This window comes from Ruditapes philippinarum, unplaced genomic scaffold, assembly GCF_026571515.1.
Source record: "Ruditapes philippinarum isolate M1 unplaced genomic scaffold, ASM2657151v2 ctg849_1_1_1_1, whole genome shotgun sequence".
Lineage (NCBI taxonomy): Eukaryota > Metazoa > Mollusca > Bivalvia > Venerida > Veneridae > Ruditapes > Ruditapes philippinarum.
The window spans coordinates 89771-116200 of record NW_026865022.1 but is presented as its reverse complement, the minus strand read 5'-3'; the positions used below and the strand labels follow the sequence as shown (position 1 = coordinate 116200).

The 26430-nt window shown below is 33.4% G+C and overlaps 1 protein-coding gene across 1 annotated transcript; it reads right to left on the bottom strand.

Moving 5' to 3' along the window:
• Nucleotides 1–9063: 9063 nt before the first annotated feature.
• Nucleotides 9064–26192, bottom strand: LOC132727583 (serine/arginine-rich splicing factor 6-like). Its single transcript, XM_060713136.1, has 8 exons — nucleotides 26085–26192; nucleotides 18016–18153; nucleotides 17508–17578; nucleotides 15054–15200; nucleotides 14633–14702; nucleotides 12660–12733; nucleotides 10687–10806; nucleotides 9064–9949 (listed from the first exon to the last, which is right to left on the bottom strand). The coding sequence occupies exons 2-8, from the start codon at nucleotides 18136–18138 to the stop codon at nucleotides 9712–9714; spliced, it is 843 nt and encodes a 280-aa protein (XP_060569119.1). The 5' UTR covers nucleotides 18139–18153; nucleotides 26085–26192; the 3' UTR covers nucleotides 9064–9711.
• Between the last annotated feature and the right edge of the window lie 238 nt (nucleotides 26193–26430).

Sequence of the window (26430 nt, the reverse complement as noted above, 5' to 3'; positions counted from 1 at the left end):
ATCTCTTGTTTTTTGGTTTCATTTTAAAAATTAATTTTAAAAATGCACATTTGTTTTATACCTGTTTAGTATCTAGCAAATATCATCCATGAGCATTTCTGCCTTTCTTTGTTTTGGCTGGCAAGGGCAACAGACAATAAATTATCATTCCCAAGGATGAGAGATTCTATCAAGATTGACTACTCTGCTTCAGTCCACCTTGGTTTATGCACCTTGGGAACACATTCAGTTTCTGTTGGCTCCAAAATTATCGGACAAGTTTCTGGTACTGAGGGCTTCTTAATATGTATATAATTGACTCATTTTCATGCTTAACTTAGATTGGTCTCAAAAGTTTTTATAATCTCACTTTGAGTTAAATTCTCCTCTGAGTTTGGAGCTGAGATCTGAGTTGAGATTTTAAAATGTTTATAACCACTGGCCTGGTCCTAAAAAATATGGCAAAAGGGTCTTAGTTGAAAACAGAAAGAGCGCTGTTGTATATGTTCATGTTGTTAGAAATTAATGATCACTGATAATAAACTGTTGATAACTGTAGCTTGTCAATAATACACTGACCTTTATATTTTGAAAAGGGTAAACATGCAACTTTTGGGGCAACAAGATTTGTGATGATCTGCTGATAGAGGGTAGTTATGTTTTAGCTTTTTAATGTTTTTATAAACATTTTTTAATGTTTTTATAAACATTTTTTAATGTTTTTATAAACATTAGTATATAATTATGCGTGTAAAAAAGATTGTTGTGATAAAAATGCTGTATTATTTGTTGGTGTAAATGTACTATATATGTTGTTTAAATGCTTTTAAAAGAAATACATGTACATTGGAGAGCACACAGTTAATAACGTGTCATTTGACTCCTATTAAGCTTCTTTTTTTTTCAAAGAAATTTTTTCAAACTATTGTAACAGTCATGTTGTCAATGCAAGTCATTTACTGTTACATGAAGCATATTTTTTTTCTTAATGATTTGTCTAAATACTTGGCTGGATAAGACCTTCAAGTACATGACCCTGAACTTGACATTATAGGTCAAATTATTGAATTTTCCTTGATATTTTATATTTATACTTTATATTATTTCCCAAGATAAGAAAGAAATCATGGAAAAACATTGCACTATTTAGGGATAAACATTGATAGATATTTGAGTCATGTATAAAATGCAGAAAAAATGTTTTAGAAATTGTGTCATTTATCTGAAATAGTCATAATGTATCCCAATTTATTTCAATATTTAGTATGTAGTAGTAGTCTATTACATCACATGAATAAACTGTTACTCAAATGTGTTTGGTATCATTTCAAATATTTTTTACCAGTTGTTTTCCAATGAATAAAATGTAACATATTAACTAACAAATTAAAGCAAAACCAGTGAAACAAATCCACCTAACATAGTTATACTGAGTAATTAACGTCCCACTCCTAGTTAATGATGAAATAGGTCTTGGACAATTATCTGTAGGAGGCTCCATTTGCTGCACTTGAGGATTATCTTGTGCGGTAATGTTAACTTTATATTGCATCAATTGAGGCCGCCAAGTTTCGAAAGTCTGTAAACGGAATGTCACAGCTTTTATATATATTTTAATTGACAACCAGAAAGTTTAGTATTGCTTGATGTCATGTTCATTGTAAATGCTTAACGATTCACCAGCTTTTGTAGTCCTTGTAAGTGTCTTGATTTGTAGTCCTTGTAAGTGTCTTGATTGCTCATTTGACACTTGTAGAAAGATAATTGGATGTTGTGAAAGTTGTGACAATGCCTCTTCTTTCACTAATGTACCACTTAGAAGCTCAAGTGGAAACTCGTCGCTAACGTCTTCTCTTGATTAATGTTTTCTTTTACAGAAAATGGTTGGGTGTTTCCAGCATTATTAGTTTTCGAGCAATTTTCTTCACCAAGCAAAACGCTCTGAAAATTGAAACTGCTATCAATATCGCTGAAACCTAGTTGATTTTGCAGTACATCTAAACTGTAACTGTCATCCAATTCCGAATGGTCTTCTTGAGTGTTTAAATAGGACTGTTCCTGTTTGATTTCTTCTTTGAAAAGTGTCTGCCTTACCTTGTTTTACTTTCAGACAAGGACAATTGTCCCATTTTCAAGTTATCACAACCGTCCGACAAATTGTTTTTATGCTCATGCTTGCACTTCTTGATAGCATCCCCTTGTATTTGAAAGTGGTCATACTTCTTTTCCAGCGTTTTACACAGCACCGTTTCTATCAAACTTTACGTTTTTGTTTTATTTGCCTATTTTTTTTTGTCAGTTAAATGTTTCATCGTTAAATGTGTTTTAGTCTGTAAATGTCTATTTTTGTGTGATTCGCTCATATATTTTTTGCACTCTTTTATGTATTTTGGTTACAGTATTCGAAATCTCTATTCCATAAAGAGTGATTCAAACTGCCGTTCTTAATCAGCAATATCTAATTTCAAAGATGACCTTTTATAAGGTGATCTGTAAATTCATTACGAATGCTTTCAAATTTAATTTGCAATTCAATATATTATCCCCTTTTATTCTCAATTTCTTGTAAAGTTTTAATAAACTTTGTTGAAACATCTTATAGAAATTAATATGGTTGATAATGATTTTCTTCACACTGATATATGATTTTTTCTCCTATTGGGGATGTTCCTTGTTGGTGGTGTTGCCAATTCCAAATCCGACTTGATGCCCGAGTGTTTGCAGATTTTCCTTGTTGTTGGTGGTGTGAATACCCAATCCGACATGATGCCTAAATTGTTTGCAGATTTTCCTTGTTGATGGTGTTGCGAATACCCAATCCGACTTGATGCCTGAGTGTTTGCAGATTTTCCTTGTTGTTGGTGGTGTGAATACCCAATCCGACATGATGCCTGAATTATTTGCAGATTTTCCTTGTTGATGGTGTTGCGAATACCCAATCCGACTTGATGCCCGAGTGTTTGCAGATTTTCCTTGGTGGTGTTGTGAATACCCAATCCGACATGATGCCTTATGTTTGCAGATTTTCCTTGTTGATGGTGTTGTGAATACCCAATCCGACTTGATGCCTGAGTGTTTGTAGATTTTCCTTGTCGATGGTGTTGCGAATACCCAATCTGACTTGATGCCTAAATTGTTTGCAGATTTTCCTTGTTGATGGTGTTGCGAATACCCAATCCGACTTGATGCCTTATGTTTGCAGATTTTCCTTGTTGGTGTTGCGAATACCCAATCCGACATGATGCCTTATGTTTGCAGATTTTCCTTGTTGATGGTGTTGCGAATACCCAATCCGACTTGATGCCTGAGTGTTTGCAGATTTTCCTTGTTGATGGTGTTGCGAATACCCAATCCGACTTGATGCCTAAATTGTTTGCAGATTTTCCGTGTTGGTGGTGTTGCGAATACCCAATCCGACATGATGCCTTATGTTTGCAGATTTTCTTTGGTGGTGTTGCGAATACCCAATCCGACATGATGCCTTATGTTTGCAGATTTTCCTTGTTGGTGTTGCGAATACCCAATCTGACTTGATGCCTAATGTTTGCAGGTTTTTCTTGTTGGTGGTGTTGTGAATACCCAATCCGACTTGATGCCTAATGTTTGCAGATTTTCTTTGTTGATGGTGTTGCGAATACACAATCCGACTTGATGCCTAATGTTTGCAGATTTTCCTTGTTGGTGGTGTTGCGAATACTCAATCCGACTTGATGCCAGAGCGTTTGCAGATTTTCCTTGTTGATACTCAGCAGCTGCGAATACTTAGTCTGGTTTGATGCTTGAATGTTTGCAGTTGTCTGGATTTGATAATAAATCATTGAAAGCGTTCTGCTGCTGATAGACTGGTTACAATTTCTGTTTCAATACGATTTGCATAGATTCAATGTTTGATCAAGACATTCTTCGGTTTTTGAGCGTCTTTCCATTTTATAGTAACGGATTTAGATTTTGTCATATCAAATGCCCCTTTTTCCCCAACTAGAGTATTTGAGAATTTTACCCTTTCATACAACCCGTTGTTAGTGCCACTCGGATCTGTTACCCTTAAAAACAGTAACAAAACAAACAAGGGCCATGATGGCCCTGAAATTGCTCACCTGAAAAACAAGGTCACAGGAGCTAAAAATAGAAAAAGCTTGTTAACACTCTAGTGGCTGCAGTTTTGATTCAAATATTCTGGAAATTTGTCAGGAAGGTTGTTTTGATGTTTTTTAGGTCAACTTCGAAGATGGGTCATCTCCGGTCAAAAACTAGGTCACAGGAGCTAAAAATAGAAAAGTTTGTTAACACTCTAGTGGGCTTCAGATTTATTGACTAGTGCCTGGGGTTCATACAGGCCGTTTAAGAAGAGCTTGGCACAATGGGACCTTGTTTTATTCTTAAACAGGGCTGTTGTTGACTCTAGCCAAGTCACTGGAACACACATATCGGATCCAGATACCAGAAACGTGTATCCTGTTGGTGGTGCCTCTTGCCCAGAAGGAACAAAAATCTGCAATTGAAAAGAACGTCATATTAAATATCTGTATTATATAAAAACTTACTATAAAAACTTGTAGCTTTTAATTGTATATATTCCTTAGAGAACAAAAATGTTAATAAACAATAAAATTTAGAAGCTTGAATGTGAACTCCTTTGAAAAGTAAAAAATTCTTTACCGAGTTAAGAAAAGCTTTTTTGTGAAAATATGGTGGCTTTTAATTTTATCAACTGACTAGAAAACTGTAAATATGAGACAAAATAAAACAATAAATAATTTCCTATTACAACAGGAAAATAACATCTTCAGGCATCCTTCAAACAACAACAGTGCATTTATGGATGCTACTGTTTAATAACAAAAGGTCAAAAGTGAATAGCTGGAAATCTTTGGTTGCTTTGGAAGGTAGCTTGTTAAGTACAGGAAATGCTTGCATATCTGTAGATGCCATGAAAGTTACTGATTGTTAAAGGAAGTAAATGCTTGCTATGGCTGTAGAATTGTTACAAGGAGTGCTTAAATTTCTATCAAAGCTATAATTTGAACAAGTTGGTAGAGGTCTATCTGGCCAGGTGTCATGTTAAATATCTAAGCTGTAATCATCAGAGCCAAGTCAAAAATATCCTCTGCCTCCTCTGACTTCATTTCAAGCAATTTATTCATGATCTGCACAAGAGGAATCATACCTGATGTCATATATTGTTATGTCCTTTGAAGCTCTTGGACTTCGGGTGCTTTATGATCAACTGTGGATGACAAACCATTTTTTACCGTCGAGGCTATCACATCATGTGCGCTGGGTCCACATTCTTCTTGTTTGGTAAACAGTTATTCCACTGCTTTCAGTTTCGCAAGTTTCCTGTCTGAATGTGAAGGTGTACTCTGTTCAAACTTTTCTTCAGTGGTTCACTTCTAGAAGTTACGCCACTTTCACTTCCGGACTTCGACAGATTTTTGGAGAATTTCCTATCCACGTGCTTCCTCCGGATATCGATCCTTGTCCCATACTTCCACCGGATGTAGAAGCTAACTTATCTGACCCTTCGCCCATAATTGAACAACTTCACACAGTTCTGATCACAAAAATCCAGCGAAATTGGAATAGTTCACTGCTTTATATGTTTAATAATGAGACACGATACATAAATTCCCTTGTGGTACAAAAAAGTAATAAAATTTTCAATACATAACAATCCTTAACTAGATAAACTATTATTTTTATATTCCTCGTAAAATCCACAAGACTTAGTGGTCAGTTCCCAGATAGTGTTGTTCAGCTAGTGATTGGTTACATGACTGCGTTCCTTCACTAATGGGATTCTGATTGGTAGACAGGGGTAGCAGAATTGGTTGTTTAGTTATATTTTAAAAGAACTTATGAGCCAGTATGTATTTAGATAATGGTATCACTTAAATTATCATTCGAATTTTCATGATATAAGACTTCATGTGAATTTCTAAGTATTAATATTGTTTTAAACAGGTACTATGTTAGTTTGCCTACCTGTACATATTGCATTTCTTCTCTGTTATTGGTGTATGTGTATTATCATTTTCTTTGCTTAATTACTCGTTATTTCAATTTAATTGATCTATTTTAATATAACATTTGTGTATATATGTTGTGTATATGTTGTGTACATGTAAACTGTTAATATATTGTAATTATGTTATATACATACTATATGATCTAAAATGAAAAAACTGGTACATGTAACATTTTTTTTTATTAAACTTTAGAGTTATGATAAAAAAATTTATATACATGTTTATGGCATTTTTCTATTTCATGAATCAAGTCTGAAGACATAGTTTGCTTGTTTCCTAACAGTAGGATGTTACAACAAATAATTATTTTCATGCTCTAAGAAACTTTATTTTGTATTAATATTCAGATATATTTAAAAAGTACATGTTACAGTTTATACTGTTAATCCAGTGTTTGTGTTTCTGTTGAAGTATTCATGTGTCTAGTTCAAACATATTGTCTTTTACTGTTCTAAGACTACATGGAACAGCCAAATGTCTTGTGTTACAGTTCTAATTTCACAGGTCATGTTATATTTCACATTACAGTTTAAATACACTATTACAATTCTGGAATATAACATGTACCATAAAATTCCTATTAACGCCTAGGGGCTAAACTTTTCTAAAAGGAGGAGGGGGGGGCTATTATTACAACACAGTTTTTCCTAAATCCAAAAAGCGTTCTAAAATATATTTTAAATGTAAGCAAGTGTTAGTAATATCATTGAAAAGTGTTCAGGTTTTAAAATTTATATGTTACATTTTTGTGGGTTTTTTTTTATAAAATAAAATGTGTTCGGAAGGATTTTATGGTATGTGTTACGATTTGTAATATAACACGTGTTGCATAATACTAGTATAGAGCTGTAGTAAATGTAACTTACTTGTGTTTGTTCAGAACTATTGTATTTTTTGTTATCAAGACTGATATACCATGTGCTGCACTAGTTTTAATTTTAAACAAATTCTGTATGAAGTGAAAAATTTTGTTGTTGCAGTATAATGTTTACAATTGTTATTTTTTAAATAAAACATACTTTAAGATACTTGAATGTGTTCTTTTTCTTTACAAATGTTTGCCCATTCATTTTACATCATTTTATTTTTGGTAAGCTATTTATAGCTTGACAAATTTTTGTCCAGCATCTATAATCTTCAGCCCTTGAAGTTTACTTCCAATTTGTCAACTTCTTTGTGCCCTAAAACAGATTTTGGTCATATAGAACTCATGAACTGGTGGTCAAGTTGACTTCAAACCACTGCCTCTACATGCTGAAGGTACAAGCCCCTCTTAGTGTTGTTGAATTCTGCATGCGAGCTAGCTGACAGTATGTTGTTGGTTCTAATCACTGGTACTCTGGTGCCTATTTTTGCCTGAAAAAGTGTACAAAGGGCACACAAAGGTCTTCCTCAACCAGTAAAGTTGCAGTCACCATATTACCTATTCTGTGTCAATGGGATGTAAAACCCAACCAAACAATTAGAAAGTCTTCTATTATGTTAAGTAACACTGCTTTAAACATATATTTTATCCATTAAATGACCTCACATAAATCAATGGATTGATCATCATGTATCCTGGTCGGAAGAATCCATGGATGGTTTGTTACCGAGTTTGCTCAAATAAATGTTACGAAGTAGAAGATTACAACTGAACAAGGGAAATACCTTAAAAACTGGAACTGTGTCCAAAGGACACCGATGCCCCCACTGTGCAGATGTGCTCGTAAACAAGAGCATGCATATCTGTATGTAAGATTTTTATGTGGAACTTTTTCATTCCACTGTTTCATTTCTGTACATATACCTAAAATGATCTACAGGTAACCTTATGTACATGTTAAATTAAATTACAAATGTAAAATTTATATGTTCAATTATTTATATGGTATATAGTGAAAAAATCAACAAAGGGCCATAATTCTGTTAAATTTGGTCACAGCAAAAATTCCTTCCTTTACTACCATCTACACATTAAAGCTGTTCATCCCTGGAAGTTTAAGCAAAATCTGCCATCCGGTTTAAGAGGAGTTGCGTCCACAAGATTTCGGGACGTACAGACCGACGGACATACGTACATTAAATACGTACATCACTATGAAATGTGACTAAGTATTGGCAAGCATACAAAGTGATTTAGCAAGACAAAGGCAGTACAACTGGCACCAAGAGAAGCACTAGGAGGAATGGCAATTTATGTCAAAGTGTTATTTGTATGCTTAATTTTCATTTGAGAAGAGTTCCATTCGAGAAGACTCATTCTCAACTGACTGAAAAATGTTTCATTATTCTTAAAATGCTAAATACCCCCAGAGTGGAAGCATTTTGTTCAGTAATGCTTCATGCCAAATATGCAAGTTCTGGGCATTAGTTTTTTTTTTTTTTTTTAAAAAAGACATGTATTTTCTCATACTTAAAGCACATCACCCCCAAGCGGAGGGCCAATTTTGATCTCAGGGTCATGGTAAATAGAACTTGTAAGACTACAACTGATGCTCCAGTCAGGTATTTAGTTCTGGTTTCCGTAGTTTTAGAGTTAAATTTTCAAGATTATAGATGTCTACATACACTAAGTGATCCCTGGGGCATGTCAATTTTTAATCAAGTTATGATTTATGTAACTTCAGTAGAGGTCCACTTATTAATGCTACATGCCACATATCTAAGCTTTGGGTGTTGTTTTCGCAAAATAAGACTAAATGTATTTTCCTATACATGTCTATATCTTAAGGGACAGGGCCAATATTGATCCAATGGACATGATTTATATTGGGTTTTGGCCATTATTCAGTCATAATAAGTATCAGAATAATGTGCTTTTAATAGTGAGTTTGGTTATGTTTTTTATTTCCATAAAACTGTCAAAATCCATGCTAGAATTATTGACCTTCGACAGTGACCTCCTATTATATCCCCAAATAAGTGAGTGAAGTTAGAAGCAAATATCATTAGTGATTGTTGAGATACTATGATGCATTCAAAACTTTAACCAAAATGTTACGCTGACACACTGGCGAGTAGCAAAGCTCTAAAATTCTTTGAATAGTCAAGCTCAAAATACAAATAAGATGAGAACTTTTGTTAACTTTTTATTTCAATAAAAAATACAATGTGTTGATGATGGTGATAGCATGGCAATATATTTACAGTTATGATTAATTTGTTCTACAGCAGAGATTCCCCTATGTCATCCAACTATTTTATATACTTGATAACAAATTTCAGTTCCATGCAAAAGACTGCAAGTGAGGAAATTATGAAAAACTTTATTCAAGTCAAGACTAACTGGACTATATCATAAGAAGGTCAAACAGTGAGTTAATGATGATGTTATATGATATGAAATACGAGACACAGGAATGCATTACGACATCTACCAATAGTTAAACTATGTAATCTAGTGATCTCACAAAAAACAACATGTATATTTCATAGAAACATAACAATATATAAATGATGGTAAAAAAGAGCATTTTAAAAAAGTGAACAAACATCATTTCATATTATAAACCTCATAGCTGCAGATGCTGACCTGAAAGATTCTTAAAACTTTCCACTCAGACTCATAATAAATGATGTAAAATAGTGTAGAGCATTTTCTCTCTGGCAAAAGTAATCAAAAGAAAAATATCCACTACAGTTGACAAAATGGTCGTCCCTCATTTAAGACATCAATTGAAAGTATAATGTAAGTATGTATGTATGTGTTTGCTATTTGTGATCATGATTCATCCTTGTCATTATCACCTTTGCCATCTGGAGACTTTGACCTTGATTTAGACCTTGACCTAGATCTTTTTTCTGAACGTGACCTCGACCGTGACCTCTTTTCAGATCGAGACCTTGACCTGCTTCTACTCCTGCTGCTTCTATTGGACCTGCTACGACTCCTGCTTCTAGAGCGGCTGCGAGACCTGGACCTGCTGCGACTTCTAGAGCGAGACCTACTTCTGCTGTAGCTGTGAGAGGTAAAAGGGAAATTTTAAAACAGAAAATAAATTTTTTTATGCATTTAACTCATGAAATATTCCATAAAAACCTAAACTGATAAAAAATTAGGTTATGAAAATAACCTTATGGTTTCTTCCTGAAATATCAGTAACATAAAATGTCTATCAACTATAATATACATGAACGTTGTAAGTAAAATGTTCTGGAACAAAATATTACGCTGCTATTTTTAGTAGTTTTTTTTTTACGAGTTTACACATGCCCCAGTGCTCTCAATAAATAAAATATACTGACAAATTTTTCTGTCATTCTAGGTATTCCGTATTCATTTTAATCACATTATAAACGAAGAGACAACAAATATACAGCTTTATATACTTAAAATATTACCATTCAACATTCATTCTTCAAATATTGCCTCTGTATTGCAAATTCGAGAACAAAAGTTATTAAAAAATAGTCTAGCATTCCTGTATAAAAATAAAGCAAAAAATTTCTCCAATTCCAAATTTCTAATGAATTTTAAACATTGAACACATTGAAACCATAAATACGAAAGTTCTCACTACAATTGTGACATAATATGTGAAAATGACCATTAAACAACACAGCATATTTTTTAAAAATAACTTAATTTGACAAACAGATAGACAAATAGGATTTGGGGTTTTATCAGATAGACAAATAGGATTTCGGGTCATGCCTTAATAACAATTTTTAAAAGCGGAGTATAGAGATGTTTCACCTTCTCCTTCGTCTGCTAGGTCTATCTTCAATCATCCGGATCTTTCGTCCATTTATTTCAGTACCATCCAATTTCTCAATGGCTCTTTTCATCTCTGCTTTTGTTGAAAAATCCACAACTCTACAATATAAAATGACAAGTGTATGAAATGTATGTTCATATTGTTAAATAGAATGTCAATTTTATTTTCTTTGGTTTAAGTTGCACCTGATGCTGATAAAACGTCATGTGTTGCCTTTCCACTTTTCCTAGTTGTAAACTAAGTGTACAGTCATTGAATTTAAGATTTTGAATTTACTGGCCCGAATTCCAGTTTTGAATTTATTCTACTATATATATTTTACTAAATTTTCTTAAAATTTACACTGGCCTGAACTAATTTACACTGGCCGTGACCCCGCGGGTCAGTGCCTAATTCAATGACTGTGTGTATATAAAATTATGTCAGACATGATGAGCAACCAAGTAGGACAACAGTTCCTGTCTTCCATATGGTAGCGCAGTAACTTTCTCATATTAAGGAAATCAATGATTATACTTTAAACAAAGACTGAATTAAATATCTTCAATGACTGTTAACAGAATTAACAGAGAAACAATAACTTATCTGAACTAATTAAACTATTTTAATTTAGTATTTTCCTTAAACTGAATTCTAAAATAAAATAACCTCTTATATAACCCGAGAGTATGCTGCAAGGTACAACTAATGATTTCTGCAGACTGGTGACCTAGTGGCCAAGAAATTGGCCTATACACTTCACCAATGTATGACAAGTAACCTGCTTTTGTTAAACAGATTTGCCTACAGTTTAAGGATTTCAATATCAAAATACAAAACTAACGACAGAATAAAGCCTAGTCCGACAGAACAGATGTGCAGACTGACCTGGTTCTGTACTATAGTGGCAAAACTTAATGGATTCCAGCTCCAGCAGGTTACGGTTTCAACTAACAAGAGCTGTCAGAAGGACAGCGCGCTCGACTTTTTTAGTGCTTGCCTATAAAACAAAACTTTGACAGTTAAGGGCACACAAGACTTTAACTAGGAATTTCTAAGTACAAATCAAGAAACATTTTCACAGAGTTATCTTCTCTTGCTTACAGATAGGTCTCATGATGGCACATAAGAACTCCAACTTCCAAAGTAATATCTCAAATGGTTAAGTCAACAAGTGGACAAGAATGAAAATCTTAACTGAGTTTCTAAGTCAAAAAGGGCCATAATTCAAATAAAATCCTTAACAGAATTACCTTCTCCTGCCCATGTTTTGGGACCATGATGGTAAACAAGTATTCCAACTTTCAAATTAATATCTCAAACAGTTCAGTCAAAAAGTGGACTGGTACTAAAAACTTAACCAAGATTCTAAGTCGATAAAAGGCCTTAATTTTTAAAACAAATCCTTGACAGAGTTACCTTCTCTTGCGTACAGATGGGGGTAATGATGTGAAATAGCATTAAAAGTTTCAAAGCAATATCTCAAAGGGTTAAGGCAATAAGTGGATTTTACCCATATTCAATGTATTTTCTAAGTCAAAAAGGGGCATAATTCTGTCAAAAACCTTGACAGAGTTATGTCCTCTTGTCTGTTGATGAAGGTCGTGATGGTAAACAAGTATGGTCAGTTTCAAAGCAATACCTCCAATGGTTTTGAAATAAAGTGAGGTGGTACAAAAAACTTAACCAAGCTCAATACACTTTCTAAGTCAAAAAAGGGCCATAATTCTGTCAAAAACCTTGACAGAGTTATGTACTCTTGTCTGTAGATGGAGGTTATGATGGTGAACAAGTATGGTAAGTTTCAAAGCCATACTTGTAATACTTCTGAAATAAAGTGGGGTGGTACGAAAAACTTAACCAAGGTGTGACGCCAACGCTAACGCTAACGCCGACGCCGACGCCGGGGCGAGTAGGATAGCTCCCCTTTTCATAGAAAAGTCGAGCTAAAAATGCCTTTCTTTTCACTTACCCTTCATTTTTTCTCTGCTTGTGAGCATCAGCATATGTCACTTCCCCTGCTTGTCTCATATAGTCCTTTAAATCCTATAATATATAAAACATCAACATACCATTACATTTCTGCTACTGTTTAATACTGTAAAGATCTTAAAACTGCCTTATATAACAACGATAATAGAGATTTTATTTTAAATGTTTCTTATGTCAACATATTTAATTTCTGTGAATGTAAATTCTGCAAAAGAAAAAAATGCTTTAACATTTTGAAAAAATAAATTTATCTACCAAATAAGAATTTAATTCACCTAAATATTTTCATCACAAAACAAGGAACCTTTTCTGTTTTTTTTAGCCTTGTTTCAACAAAGTATTTTCCTGCAAGCTTATAATCAGGCCATGTTTATACATGTATTCTGTTTACTTTATTCATTACCTACAACGTTCGTCATAACATCAGCTAAGTTATCATCATGTACATGTATCATCATTAAAATCATCAGAGAAACATCAAGAGAATGATCATCATTGAGTAATCATCATCTTCAATCATCAACGTCAGAGATGAGTGACACACACATCTCACATCATCAGTAATCAATCAGCCAGAAATTTTATTCCCCAAATATTTTCACTCATCTGAGCAATCAGCCAGATCTTTTTCCCCCTATTTTGTGCCTCATCTTAGTAAACAGCCAGATCTTTTCCCCCTATTTTGTGCCTCATCTTAGTAAACAGCCAGATCTTTTCCCCCTATTTTGTGCCTCATCTGAGCAAACAACCAGATCTTTTTCCCCTAATTTTGTGCCTCATCTTAGTAAACAGCCAGATCTTTTACCCCTATTTTGTGCCTCATCTTAGCAAACAGCCAGAATTTCTCTACTTTAAAACTTCAGAGAGCTTCATGATTTCATCGAAGGGCCTCGTCAGATTTTGCTGCTTTTATAATATACATCACTGCTTATCTCTTTAATTTGAACCCAATTATATCAATTATAACTTATTTATTCATTTTATACATGTAACTTCTACATGGTAATGCATTTCATTTGTGTGTCTGGGGTTTGGAATTAGTTTGTACATACAGAAATATACAGACGCATTGTTACCCCTCACCAGTGTTCCTGGATTCTGTACCAGTACTTAACTTGTACCTGTAACAAGTAACTTCCATAATTAGCTATGTTAGGATTTTTTTTTCATTTTTCTAGCAATGACCCAAGAGAATAAAGCAGTGATGTGTAATATGCTGACATCAGGACCCGAGTCGGACAGCAGCTGTGTTATTACACCTGACATCAGCCAATCATCAGCCTCAGACACTTACTGACCCCCTCTCATCTCATCTGACAACCAGTGGTTTCACTTTATATAGAGTAATAAATCTATGTGTCAATAAATTCATTAAGATCTTTTCTTTATCACATCAATAATAGAAACTGTCAATCTTTCATAACATTTCATAAAATATAAGAACACTAAAAATCTTAAGCTACAGAATTAATTTGAACAAATGATCATTTTATTTCTTTCAAATGAGTTTGGTATAATTTCTTGAAATATCTATTTATAATTCTGGAAATGAAATCTGTCATTTGTTTAATGTTAGAGGTATTTAAAATACTCGTAAAAAACAAAGTAATGACTCAAAATTTTGAGGCCAGTCAAAATGAAACTTAAGATCTCATTAAAGGCTGGCATTAATGATCAGTCTACTTTTTCAAGAGTCTGTTAACATTTTTTTCATAAACCTTCAATACTTCAAAGTGTATATTTTTCTATTATTGTTCTACTCTTGTCCTAAATCATTAATCCAATAACTGCTCGTTTTTATAGTGAAAAATTTGACTGACAGTTATAACACTTTGTAAAATAACTTTCTTTTCATAAATGTAAGTATTATCAAACAATAAAGTTAAGTGCATCAGTTATCACAAGATGTGGATCAAATAAAGTGTAAGCTTTGGTATAATAAATTAGACTTACCTGCCAGCTAGCACGAGAGGATAAATTCTCCACTATAATCCGGTAATCAGTTCTTGTCGGTGGCCCATACCTATCACATAAATTCTTTATAAGAACTCCAATATCATTATTAAAAATTTGCCTTGCAATGAACATACCAAAAGTTACAAAAAGTTCAAGATGATAATGTAAACTGATATAAATACACATTTATACTGCAGTAGTTTGCTACATGACCAGTGACTAACAATGAAATCTCTTCAGCACTTCTATATTATTAACAAGCACACATCACTTAACTCAAACCAGTTTTTACCTAGAAACACTTTTGGACATGTATTCTTGTCAAATAAATATATACTCTGGAGTTTCATTTAAACTCAGCTAAAATTTACATGTTTAATAAATAAGTAATTTATAAATTGAAAATTATTACACTCACTTAGACAGCCAACTAGGATCGCGCCTGAAGCTTCTTCCACCGCCGCCACCACCACCACCATATCCACCGCCGCCGCCACCACCACCATATCCTCCGCCGCCACCACCACGATCACGTCTTGTACCTCTTGCATGCTCTATCACAACTCTGAAACACATCCATTTTCATTTTACACTTACCTGCTGAATTTGGATTTGGTTTTATGTTTCACCAATACAGTACAAAACATATGGTTAACTGGTGTGTCATGCACCGGACCTGCCTTTTTACTTTTTTTTAGTACGGAACTATTCAATGTGAGTTTGAGGGATTACAATATTCAAATTGCAGAAAACAGGGCCAGGTAAGAATGCACAGGCTAGTAATTGAAGTATTTTAACTGCATATTTGTTTTATAGAAATAATATTAAACTCAATCAAATTAAACACAGTAATTCAACAGTTCAACTACAAAAACAGCCATTCATGACGTAGATAGTGTAACATGAGAGGCTGACAGTCTACCTTCTTTATTGGCTTGCAGAAAAAAAATAGAGACAAATACTTGGATCATTCATTCACATGAGATAAATTGTTTAAGGTATCAATAAGCTAGCTGGATAGAATACTCCGACACATGAAACAAGAGGGCCATGATGGCCCTGAGGTCGCTCACCTGTATATAGCCCCCCACCCCCCCCCACACACACCCATAAGAAGATGTTTCATGCTAAACATCTAAGCTCTAGCTCATTGGGCTTTTTAAAAGAAGATTTTTTTAAATTTTTACTATACACATAGAGTTAAAAACAATGACACCCCTGGGGCGGGGCCAGTTTTGACCCCAGGGCTTTTATTTGAACAAACTTTGTAGACACTTACTAGAAGATGTTTCATGCTTAATATCTAAACTCTAGCTATTTGGGTTTTTTCAAAGAAGATTTTAAGTTTTTGCTATACACATATAAGGAAAATCAATGACCCCCGGGGCGGGGCCAATTTTGACCCCAGGGCTTTTATTTGAACAAACTTGGTAGACACCTATTAGAGCATGTTTGATGCTAAATATCTTAGCTCTAGCTATTTGAGTTCTTTAAAAGAAGATTTTTTAAGTTTTTACTATATGCATATAGGGAAAATCAATGACCCCCTGGGGTGGGGCCAATTTTGATCCCAGGGCTTTTATTTGAACAAACTTGGTAGACACCCATAAGAAGATGTTTCATGCTAAACATCTAAGCTCTAGCTCATTGGGCTTTTTAAAAGAAGATTTTTTTAAAGTTTTTACTATACACATATAGTTAAAAACATAACACCCCTGGGACGAGGCCAGTTTTGACCCCAGGGCTTTTGTTTGAACAAACTTTGTAGACACTTACTAGAAGATGTTTCATGCTTAATATCTAAACTCTAGCTATTTGGGTTTTTTCAAAGAAGATTTTAAGTTTTTGCTATACACATATAAGGAAAATCAATGACCCCCGGGGCAGGGCCAATTTTGACCCCAGGTCTTTTATTTGAACAAACTTTGTAGACACTCACTAGAAGATGTTTCATGCTTAATATCTAAACTCTAGCTATTTGGGTTTTTTCATAGAAGATTTTTTAAGTTTTTACTATACACATATAAGGAAAATCAATGACCCCCGGGGGGGGGGCAATTTTGACCCCAGGGCTTTTATTTGAACAAACTTGGTAGACGCCCATTACAACATGTTTCATGCTAAATATCTTAGCTCTAGCTCTTTGAGTTCTTTAAAAGAAGATTTTTTTAGGTTTTTATTATATGCATATAGGGAAAATCAATGACCCCCTGGGGCGGGGCCAATTTTGACCCCCAGGGCTTTTATTTGAACAAACTTGGTAGACACTCATTAGAAAATGTTTCATGCTAAATATCTTAGCTCTAGCTCTTTGGGTTCTTTAAAAGAAGATTTTTTAAGTTTTTACTATATGCATATAGGGAAAATCAATGACCCCATGGGGCGGGGCCAATTTTGACCCCAGGGCTTTTATTTGAACAAACTTGGTAGACACTCACTAGAAGATGTTTCATGCCAAATATCTAAGCTCTAGCTCTTAGGATTTTTTAAAAGAAGATATTTAAAGTTTTTTCTTTCGGTTGCCATGGCAACCAGAGTTCTGCATGGAATTAAATTCTTTGAACAATTTTTAAAGGTGACCACCAAAGGAACATTCCTGTGAAGTTTGGATGAAATTGGCCTAGTGGTTTATGAGGAGATGTCATTTAAAGTAAAAGTTTACGGACGACGGACGGACGGACGACGGACGGACGACGGACGCCGGACAAAAAGCGATCACAAAAGCTCACCCTGTCACTTTGTGACAGGTGAGCTAAAAATTAAATCCCCACAATATGACTTGTGCCAACAGCAGTGTCTGTGACAGGGTCAGCTGACATAGAAAGTCATTTTTAACAAATAAAGTTATAAACATATAAACATGTATTCTTACCTTTCACCCATAAGCTCTTTCCCATTCAATTCATAAACAGCATCATCTGCATCCCTGTCATCTTCAAACTCCTGTAAATGTAAATATATTTCAGAGTTTTAAATGGATTGAAATATTCTGTAGTTTTTAATGGACTGAAATATTCAAACACAATTTACGCACATTCTATATTCAAGCTGATGAAGTTCAGATCTACATGCAACATGAAAAGATCTGAATTTATCTCAAGATTTGGATATACAAGGACCTCCAATTTTCAGACCACAAGGCATGTTTGAAGTTACATGCAAATATCTTAAGTGTTAGTTGATGCAAATACTCTTTGACATTGAAACCTCGTGAGCATAAAAATAGCCCCTAAATTCATCAAACAATTAGCTAAGAGTTGTAGGCCAAGTGAAATATTGTGAAGTATATATGTGACTTATATCAAATTATATAAGATCATTTGATACACCTTTATTTATTCCTCTTCATTTGTATATATTAAAGACAAAAAGTTCCTTACCACAAAGCAGTATCCATTCTTTAGCATCACATCTCGAATTCGTCCATAACCCTTGAAAAATCTCTCAATATCTCTTTCTCTAGCATGGTGAGACACCCGACCAACATATACACGTGTCCCCATTTTCTATGCCAAACTCTTAAAATACAATAAAGCAAAACAAAATATATTATAATGATACTTACATGTACATTTTATCACTTAACATATTACTTTTCATAAAACTGTTAAGAAATATTTTTCATTACACATACATGTATATAACTTTATTTTTATTATAACAATTGGAGATTTACAATTTTTTATTCCAATTTTGGGGTTACTCAACTTTGCTATTTATGAACTTATAAAGAATTTGCTTGCATTTTTTATAAAATATTAATAACAACATCAATGATATTTAAAGAGATTTTTGTAAATATAATCGCTGTTGATTATAAAAAAAAGAGATTTATGATAATGCGATCTACTGCCTACTGCCGTAATCGGTCTACAATTTGGTTATTTATGATTTATTTTATGAACATTTCTTTTGCGGTGGCTTGGCTTAACTTAATAGGGAACGATCTGAGATAAGCATCGTATATGTCACTGATAAGAGACCTGTTCTAAAAATAGCCACATATCGATAAGTTTCGGACAAGGAAACTGGTTAATCTACATGTAGATTATACAACATGTAATGGTTACGAATACTTTTATTCACATTTCTCTCAATGGAAATGATGTTCCTGGAGTTAACCTTGCGTAAAGCATGATTGAGATGGTTTATAACCATCAGGAAAATAAAGATGATATGGTGAAAAAGAAATAACTTTCGGGCAATACTTTCCCTGCATGTCAATTTGAGAAAAATGCCGGCACTTGGCAATTTGTCTTTGTTTCACTGTTTATCAAAATTTGAAATGGTGAGATGATATTGTATGATTTTAAGAAATTGGGACTAAAAATGAAAGTATCTTTCTGTCCCAGATACACTGTACAAAATTTTGTTTCTATGTAAAATACGCAGATTAGAGAAGTCATGAATCTATCCACCAGAGTGCTACAAGTAATTAGATTAATGATTAATTATCTTAATTCTTTAATAATTTTAGAATAAGCAAAACTCTGCATTTTTCCTATTTTACCAAATAAAAAAATGCTGATTCTAGTATTTGTTTTATCAGAAATAATGTATACGTACATGCATGCTTGCATGTATAGTTAAACTGAATTGACAATTGAGGTCCGTGATTTAACATACACTGTTTACGTATAGACAATAAAATACATTTGTTTTTATTTCCCTCGGATATCATATGTGTCACACAAAATATTTGTTAGGGGTGTGGATCGTCGGATAAGTGACGATCCGATCCGAACCACGATTCAGCACTTACGATTCACAAATCGAACCACAAATCTTTTGTTATCAAGACACCCATAAAAACATGTACATTAGTTATAAAAACATGTTTTTTTTAAAAAACAAAAAACACAACAACAACAATATACTAAACATTAAAGATATAAAATATAAACTAGGTTTATGTTTTTATTCTTTGGATGAGTATTTTTGTTTTGTTTTTTGAAACCAATTACTTCCTAGCTCAGCATCATGGTACATGGTCTTTAACCGACAAATTGTATAAAAAATTTAGGTAAACTTCATATAATTTATACTCAAATCGTATTTTTCTCGATTTTAAGAGTGTGAGAAACAGTGAAAGTATATAAAAAGATTAAATTGCGATCCACGATCACTGGGCTTACGAATATTCAAACTCGATTCGTGATTATCCGAGTACTCGGATACTCGCCCCAGCCCTAATATTTGTTGTTAAAATCATCGCCAATTACTGGTGTATTTTTTCAACTTTTTTTATTAACAAGGTGGAAAGATGTATATAGAGGTCAGACTCTGTTACATATGTTTAAATTTAACTTTAAAAAAAGTACAGTGTTTAGTTGTCCCTTTTCTTTTCACACTAAATTCCATTTCCAACTTGTTTGCTTCCTACAATTGTATTAAATTTCTTAAAATATTGCATGTAAACAAAGTAAATATACGCTGATTAACATCATGTATAATGTGTACCCCCTAATCCCTTGTTCGAAAGTCAGTAGTGAGTACAGGTGATGTAGTGGTGATTAGGTAAAATCTATTTTTAGAACAGTGTTACCTTCAGATCGAAGGCTATTGACCGACTTACTGGAATTGGTGGGGAATTACTTAAATATTATTATAGGGCAAGTTGACCTGTGCGATGTTGGTATAGGGCCAAGATGACTCAGGAGCCGAGTTTGTAGTGCTGTTAGTATTTAGAGATTAGCATTGCCTACATGTATTTAATTAAATATGCATACTCCGAGAACTCTTTCTTTGAGCCTTCTTTCATAAACAGACACTTTAGATTGTTTTTGGCAAATAAGTGTAATTTTAATGCCACTGATTGAAAATAATATGTTATTGCAATTCAACACCATGTCATCATAAAGAGGGATTTGTGACACCAGTTAAAAACCTGTGGCTGTTCATACAAGTTTTGGCTGGATGACTAAATAACCTAACGAACTAGCTATTGCGGACCTTTTTTTTAATGCTGAAACATGTTTGGTGCAGATTTTTGACGCATACAAGTCATGGTCCTTTGATACTGATTTCCTCACTTTCTACCCCATTTTCAATTTTGGGAGCCAATTGTGCAAAAATCGTGACCTCCGCAGATCTCTGATTATATCAAGTCCTCTTTTAATACCTCTGTAAATGAGTATTAGAATAGTCTTTGATATTGGGTTTTCAATAAGGTACAATGGCATTAGGCAACAAGGCAGGGATTTGAACTCACATGAATTTGGTTTGATGACATAGATTCTAAGCAAAAAATGGCTTTGTGGTGAAGTGTCTGAGGGCAGGGCTCACACTGGCTCAAATAAAATAATAGCCAATATTTTTAACTTAAAAAATAATAGCCAAAAGTTCAGCGGACTATTCTTGATTCCATAAGCAGTTGATTAAATAAACATTACATATAAAAAAATTCAGTTTTAGAAGGATTCTCAAATAAACTGATACATTTGTGTATATTGATAACTACCTTTTTTACATAGAACCACAACTTAAATTGTTATTATAGAACAGAATAAAAATGTTATATAGTATAATTACTGTCTACTGTTACAATAATATTAAAGATTCATTATAACTTTACATAATGCTGTTATTAGACAATTTCTTTTGTTTGTTCTTATCAAATTTTGTCAGCTATAACCAGTCAATTTCCACATTTCACACAGAACTGGAGTAGATCTAGGTCATATTAGCCTATAGAAATAACATTCAAACTCATTCACAAAATGCAGCATTTTTCTGAATAACTTACTGAAAAATGTCATCATCACCAATGTAATACAATTTGTCTGCCATAACAGTAAAGATTTTTAAACAGAATATGGCTTATTTTCACCTTAAAAAAATGAAAATTAACGGTGTCGCGAAAATATGTGACAATCGGATTTTTTCTTGTTTTCCAGAGCTCCAGATAGCGTGCGTATAAGCGTAAAATACGCATAGAAAATCTAAAATACGCATCACTTTCAAAATTCGTGCGTCACAGTTACGCACAACAAAATGAAAATACGCTCGTATGTCAAAATTTATGCGTGAAGGAATAGAAGTGTAAACATTTGATACGTAAAAGAAAATGTTTTGAGCATAAAAATACAATATATTTCCATTTTATTGCATTGAAAACTAAAATTTCTGTTGTCAACAACGCATGTTAAAAACGAAAGTAGCAGGAAATACAGAAGGGAGGTAACTCCCGTACAACCTGATGAAATTTGTGCCAGATAATCATCGTAGGAGTTAACACAGTATTAAGTTTGTTTAGGCATCTATTGACATGCTTATGCCTCAATATTGACAAAAATATATTTTAATTTCTTTAACTTTTGTGGTTGGAACAAAATAACATGTTTTTCACCTGCAGTTTTGTACTTAATATTTTCGTACCCAGTCTAAAGTTACGGACAATTTTCTCTCAGATCAATACTTTTTTTAAGGAAAGATAAAAAAAAATCTTGTTTATGTTTCTTTAATTCTAATTTCAACTATAACTGTTCAGAGATTTTGAAGTCTTTGACTTCCAAATTTTGAAAATGGAAGCCCTGATAATTTTGCTGTGTATCCTAAACTTGAGTTCAAGTATACTCTGGAAGTCTGATTTTACATGGCATGCTTTGTATTGTTTCACATTAAATCAGTATTTAATTTGTAAAGGTTTTTCTAAAAAAAAAAAAATAATAAACAAACAAACAAACAAACAAAACAATAAGTTTAATTTGTTTATAAAAAATGCAAAATGCTTTTTTGACAGATTTTACCCCTCAAGTTTTTCAGAATTTGCATTTTACCCCTCACTCTAAATTTTGAGGGGTAAAAACCCCTTGGCCAAAAAAATTATCTGGAGCTCTGGTTTTCTGAAGAAATATTCACAATTTTGGTTGTTGTGCAAATAGTTGTTTGGAAGTTAATACTTTTTAAATATTTTATCATTTTTTTTACACTGACGATTTAGTCAAGCAGCTTAAAACCAAAAAATCAAAATTTGCAATTTACGCAAATTTTGGGTTGGCCAATATCCAGTTTATCAATTTTAAGATGATTTTTTGTGGCTAAGGCCATCCTTAATAATATATATGTTTGCTATTGCCGACCCAGAGTTATAAGGAGTGGGTCGGTAGGTAGGCTTTTTTTTTTTTTTTTTTTTTTTTGATATATAATTTTGACTGAACGTAAGTTAATACGCTTAGTACGTTGTAACAGATTGTGGAAATTTGGGCTACACTATCATCATCGGCAAAACTAACATGTAAAAGACAGTCAAAAACAATAAAAAACATGTTCACTAGTAATCATAACATGAAATAAAAAAAATGACTATGTGGACATAAATTCAAGCATGGTCAAATTACCGATGTGATAAACTAATCCTGCGTAAATATTCCCGTACGAACTGGTGGATCACCAGGACATTTCGTTCTCACGGATGCATGATCATTACTCAATTTATTACACGTCTGTAAAAAATAACACACGCAAGATTTGTCTCCTATAATTTCTGAATGGCGGATCGTTAAAATATTTCATTGTTAGTTACCGAAAATTATCGCAGATTGTTGAAATTCCATAGCGCTAAAAGACACAAAAACACTCGCGCAAAAAGTAGCATCCATAAATAAAAGGAATATAATGTTTCCATTGTTAAATATAAATACAAAATTTACACACGAAATGACCTCTGACAAATGACTGGTCGGCTCTTCTGAAGAATCTGTGAATCTTTGATGTTTACACACCTGTAGTTGTTGCCGAATCATCAAAGAAATGCCGACACTCAATTGACTTCCACCTCTTTTTTATATATCAGAAAAAAACTGTCATTTCTTTTTGTCAAGGAATGATTACACATGTTTAATTATTGCTCAAGTAAAAAATGTTGGATATTTATCGTGTCAATTATTGACATATTATTAATCGTAAGTGCATTTTGACATGGAGTTTAATTAGACGTATGTAAATCTGTGATTTTGATTGTGATATTTTATTTACATTTTTATGATCTTGAAGATATTTTGCAATACTTGTGTCTGCTATCAAAACAATAATGCATATGAAATGACCACAGCTTCCAAAAAAATATTTTTTCGGTCAATTTTATGACAGAATCCCCGCTGCTACCAGAAATGTACGTTTTATTGCATGGGCCACGGATTTTAAATCCGTGCATGGGCTAAGTATTTAATCTGTGTCGGCAGTCATAAACAAACGAACATGTACTCCAAAGCACATTAAAATTACCACATGGTAAACTAGTGACCATATAAATGCTTTACAAATATTCATTAACTGAAAAAACATTATTTTTAATCCCGTTTCCACACCTTAATTTGATACGTTCTATTATTAGTTAATTCGACTTAATTGCCGCGCGCATGCAGTACTGCGTGACGTAAGGAAAATATCCTTCCCTGGTTGGTCGCTATTTATGTAAATACTTTAAATAGTAACGCACAGAATGCCCTCATGAATGATCACTCGTTACTTTACATATTCAATGTGTGATTTTCCTCCGATTTTATTTTTGTTTTCGAGGGAATGTTTTAGGTGGAATGCCCTGGCTGATTTGGCGGAAATAAAAAAAAATCTGATTTTTTTAAGCTGAAAAAAACTTTTGAGTCGGGGCATTTTCGCTGGGTCGGCCGGCAATAGCAAACAGATAATTTTTTAAGAGTGGCCTAATTGACGGATATTTGATGGCTATTATAATGCTGGACAATATCTTTAAAGTACTTATACAATTTTACACCTTGCATGTATTTTTATCACCTCGGGCAATATAGTAAGCAGCACGCAACCGATAAAAAGTTGACACTCAATTAAATCCACGTCGCTGGTGTTAATTGGGTCTACTGCACAATCTTTATCGATTTTTACACCTTATATAAACACTGTTGGAAGTAAAAAATAATCGCCAGATTTTGTAGCCAAAATGCAAAAATAATCGCCAATCTTATAAAATAATCGCAAAATTATGGCGACTATGGCGACCGACAGCGTGAGCCCTGGAGGGGGGATTCCGGGTCAGCTCCACCCTAAAACGTACTCGGCCCCCCGAGTCAGCTCGGCCCTCTACAAACTCGGCACGGGTCAACTCGGCCCACTTTTCAATTATTTATATTTAGGTTTGTGTAATCACTATTTTTTGTAATATTTGTAATTATGTATAATACACGGACTTAATTTTCAGCTTTTGACAATTACAAACAAATTAAATGAAATTGGTTAAAGACATTAAAGGGACTCTTATTGTCACAGGCTATTATTATCAATCAGTGTGTTCGTAAGGATACCGATTAATTAGGTGATAATTATGATTGACGCATTCATTAAAAATTGATTAGTGACCACCTGCAATTAATTAGAAGCTTAATTATGATATTAAGTAAACATGTTTTTGTTTGATATTTTTTTTAATATTACTACGTTAAATATATTTTTTTAAAGTGGGCCGAGTTGACCCGTGCCGAGTTGGTAGGGCAGCACGAAATACCCAAATATACCCAAATACACCCAAATATTGCCCAAATATACCCAAATATTGCCTAGATATACCCAAATATTGCCCATTTATACTAAAAATAAATGTTTTATACTAAAAAAGTGCTGTTTTAATCATGAATACAATATACACTTTCACTAAGATATAATCATTTGTACCCAAATATACATTTTCTTATTATTGTGTTTTGAACCAAAATACAGTATATGTACTTTATTAAAGCTATTTTTTTAATAACATGGACATTCTTCTTCTGTATGATATGAAATTTCAACAAAATTACACCTTAAAATGTAAGTGTAGACAACAAATATCATATCTTGAATTAAATTTGCAAGTACAAAGTATAAAGAACCTATATTGTAGATAAGCAAATGTCACGTACAACTTTATTTTCTTACAACATCTTAACTGCCCATTTCAACGGAATGAATTAAAGTTATAGCAGGCTAAGTCATATTATTTTATAAATATTTATTTATTTCTCATTATTATCTATATTTTATACGAACAAAAATAAATATTGCTATATTTGGGTATATTTGGGCAATATTTGGGTATATTTGGGTGTATTTGGGTATATTTGGGTATTTCGTGCCGCCGAGTTGGTATAGGGCCGAGTTGACTCTTTTCCGGAGGGGGTGAACTGTCTGTAAATCAGTCTAACATACACAAATGGCGATGGCTCCACTTTACAAAATCAATTTTTTGTCGGAGCTAGAATTAAATGCGTATGCACAAGAACCTTAATATGCCACAACGTATTTTTTATTGATTTTTCATAATCATAAAATTATGAAACCATAGTCATGATAGAAGGGTCATAATTTTATCAATGATTAAAAAGACAGGCACGTAATGATGTATTCCCTACGAAGCAAGACATACTTTTGTCACTTATGCAACAGAATTTGTCTGAAATAAATGTTAAATTGCTAAATAATAAGTTGTTTTTTCACTTACAATTTTTTAAGTCAAACAACAAAAATGGCGTGCTTTCCAAAACGGTGCACATGTAAAGTTAGTCATTCATGACAGATGTAGGGAAGAAGAAAAATATCGAATCTTGTCCATAGGAACTCTGGAACAGGACCGCATATTGCGGCGCATAAATCCGAATCCGTACCGGCTTTACATATTGTTTGTCGGACCTTTGAATATCTTTTCATATTATGCGAGCGGGTGGTCTTTATTTATCTAATCTCAATTAAATATAATCTGCTAATTTAAAAATCAGTCAAATATACGGTATATTGAAAAAAGAAAAGGAGTGACATCCGCCATTTGCCGCAACGTTCGGCGTAAGTTA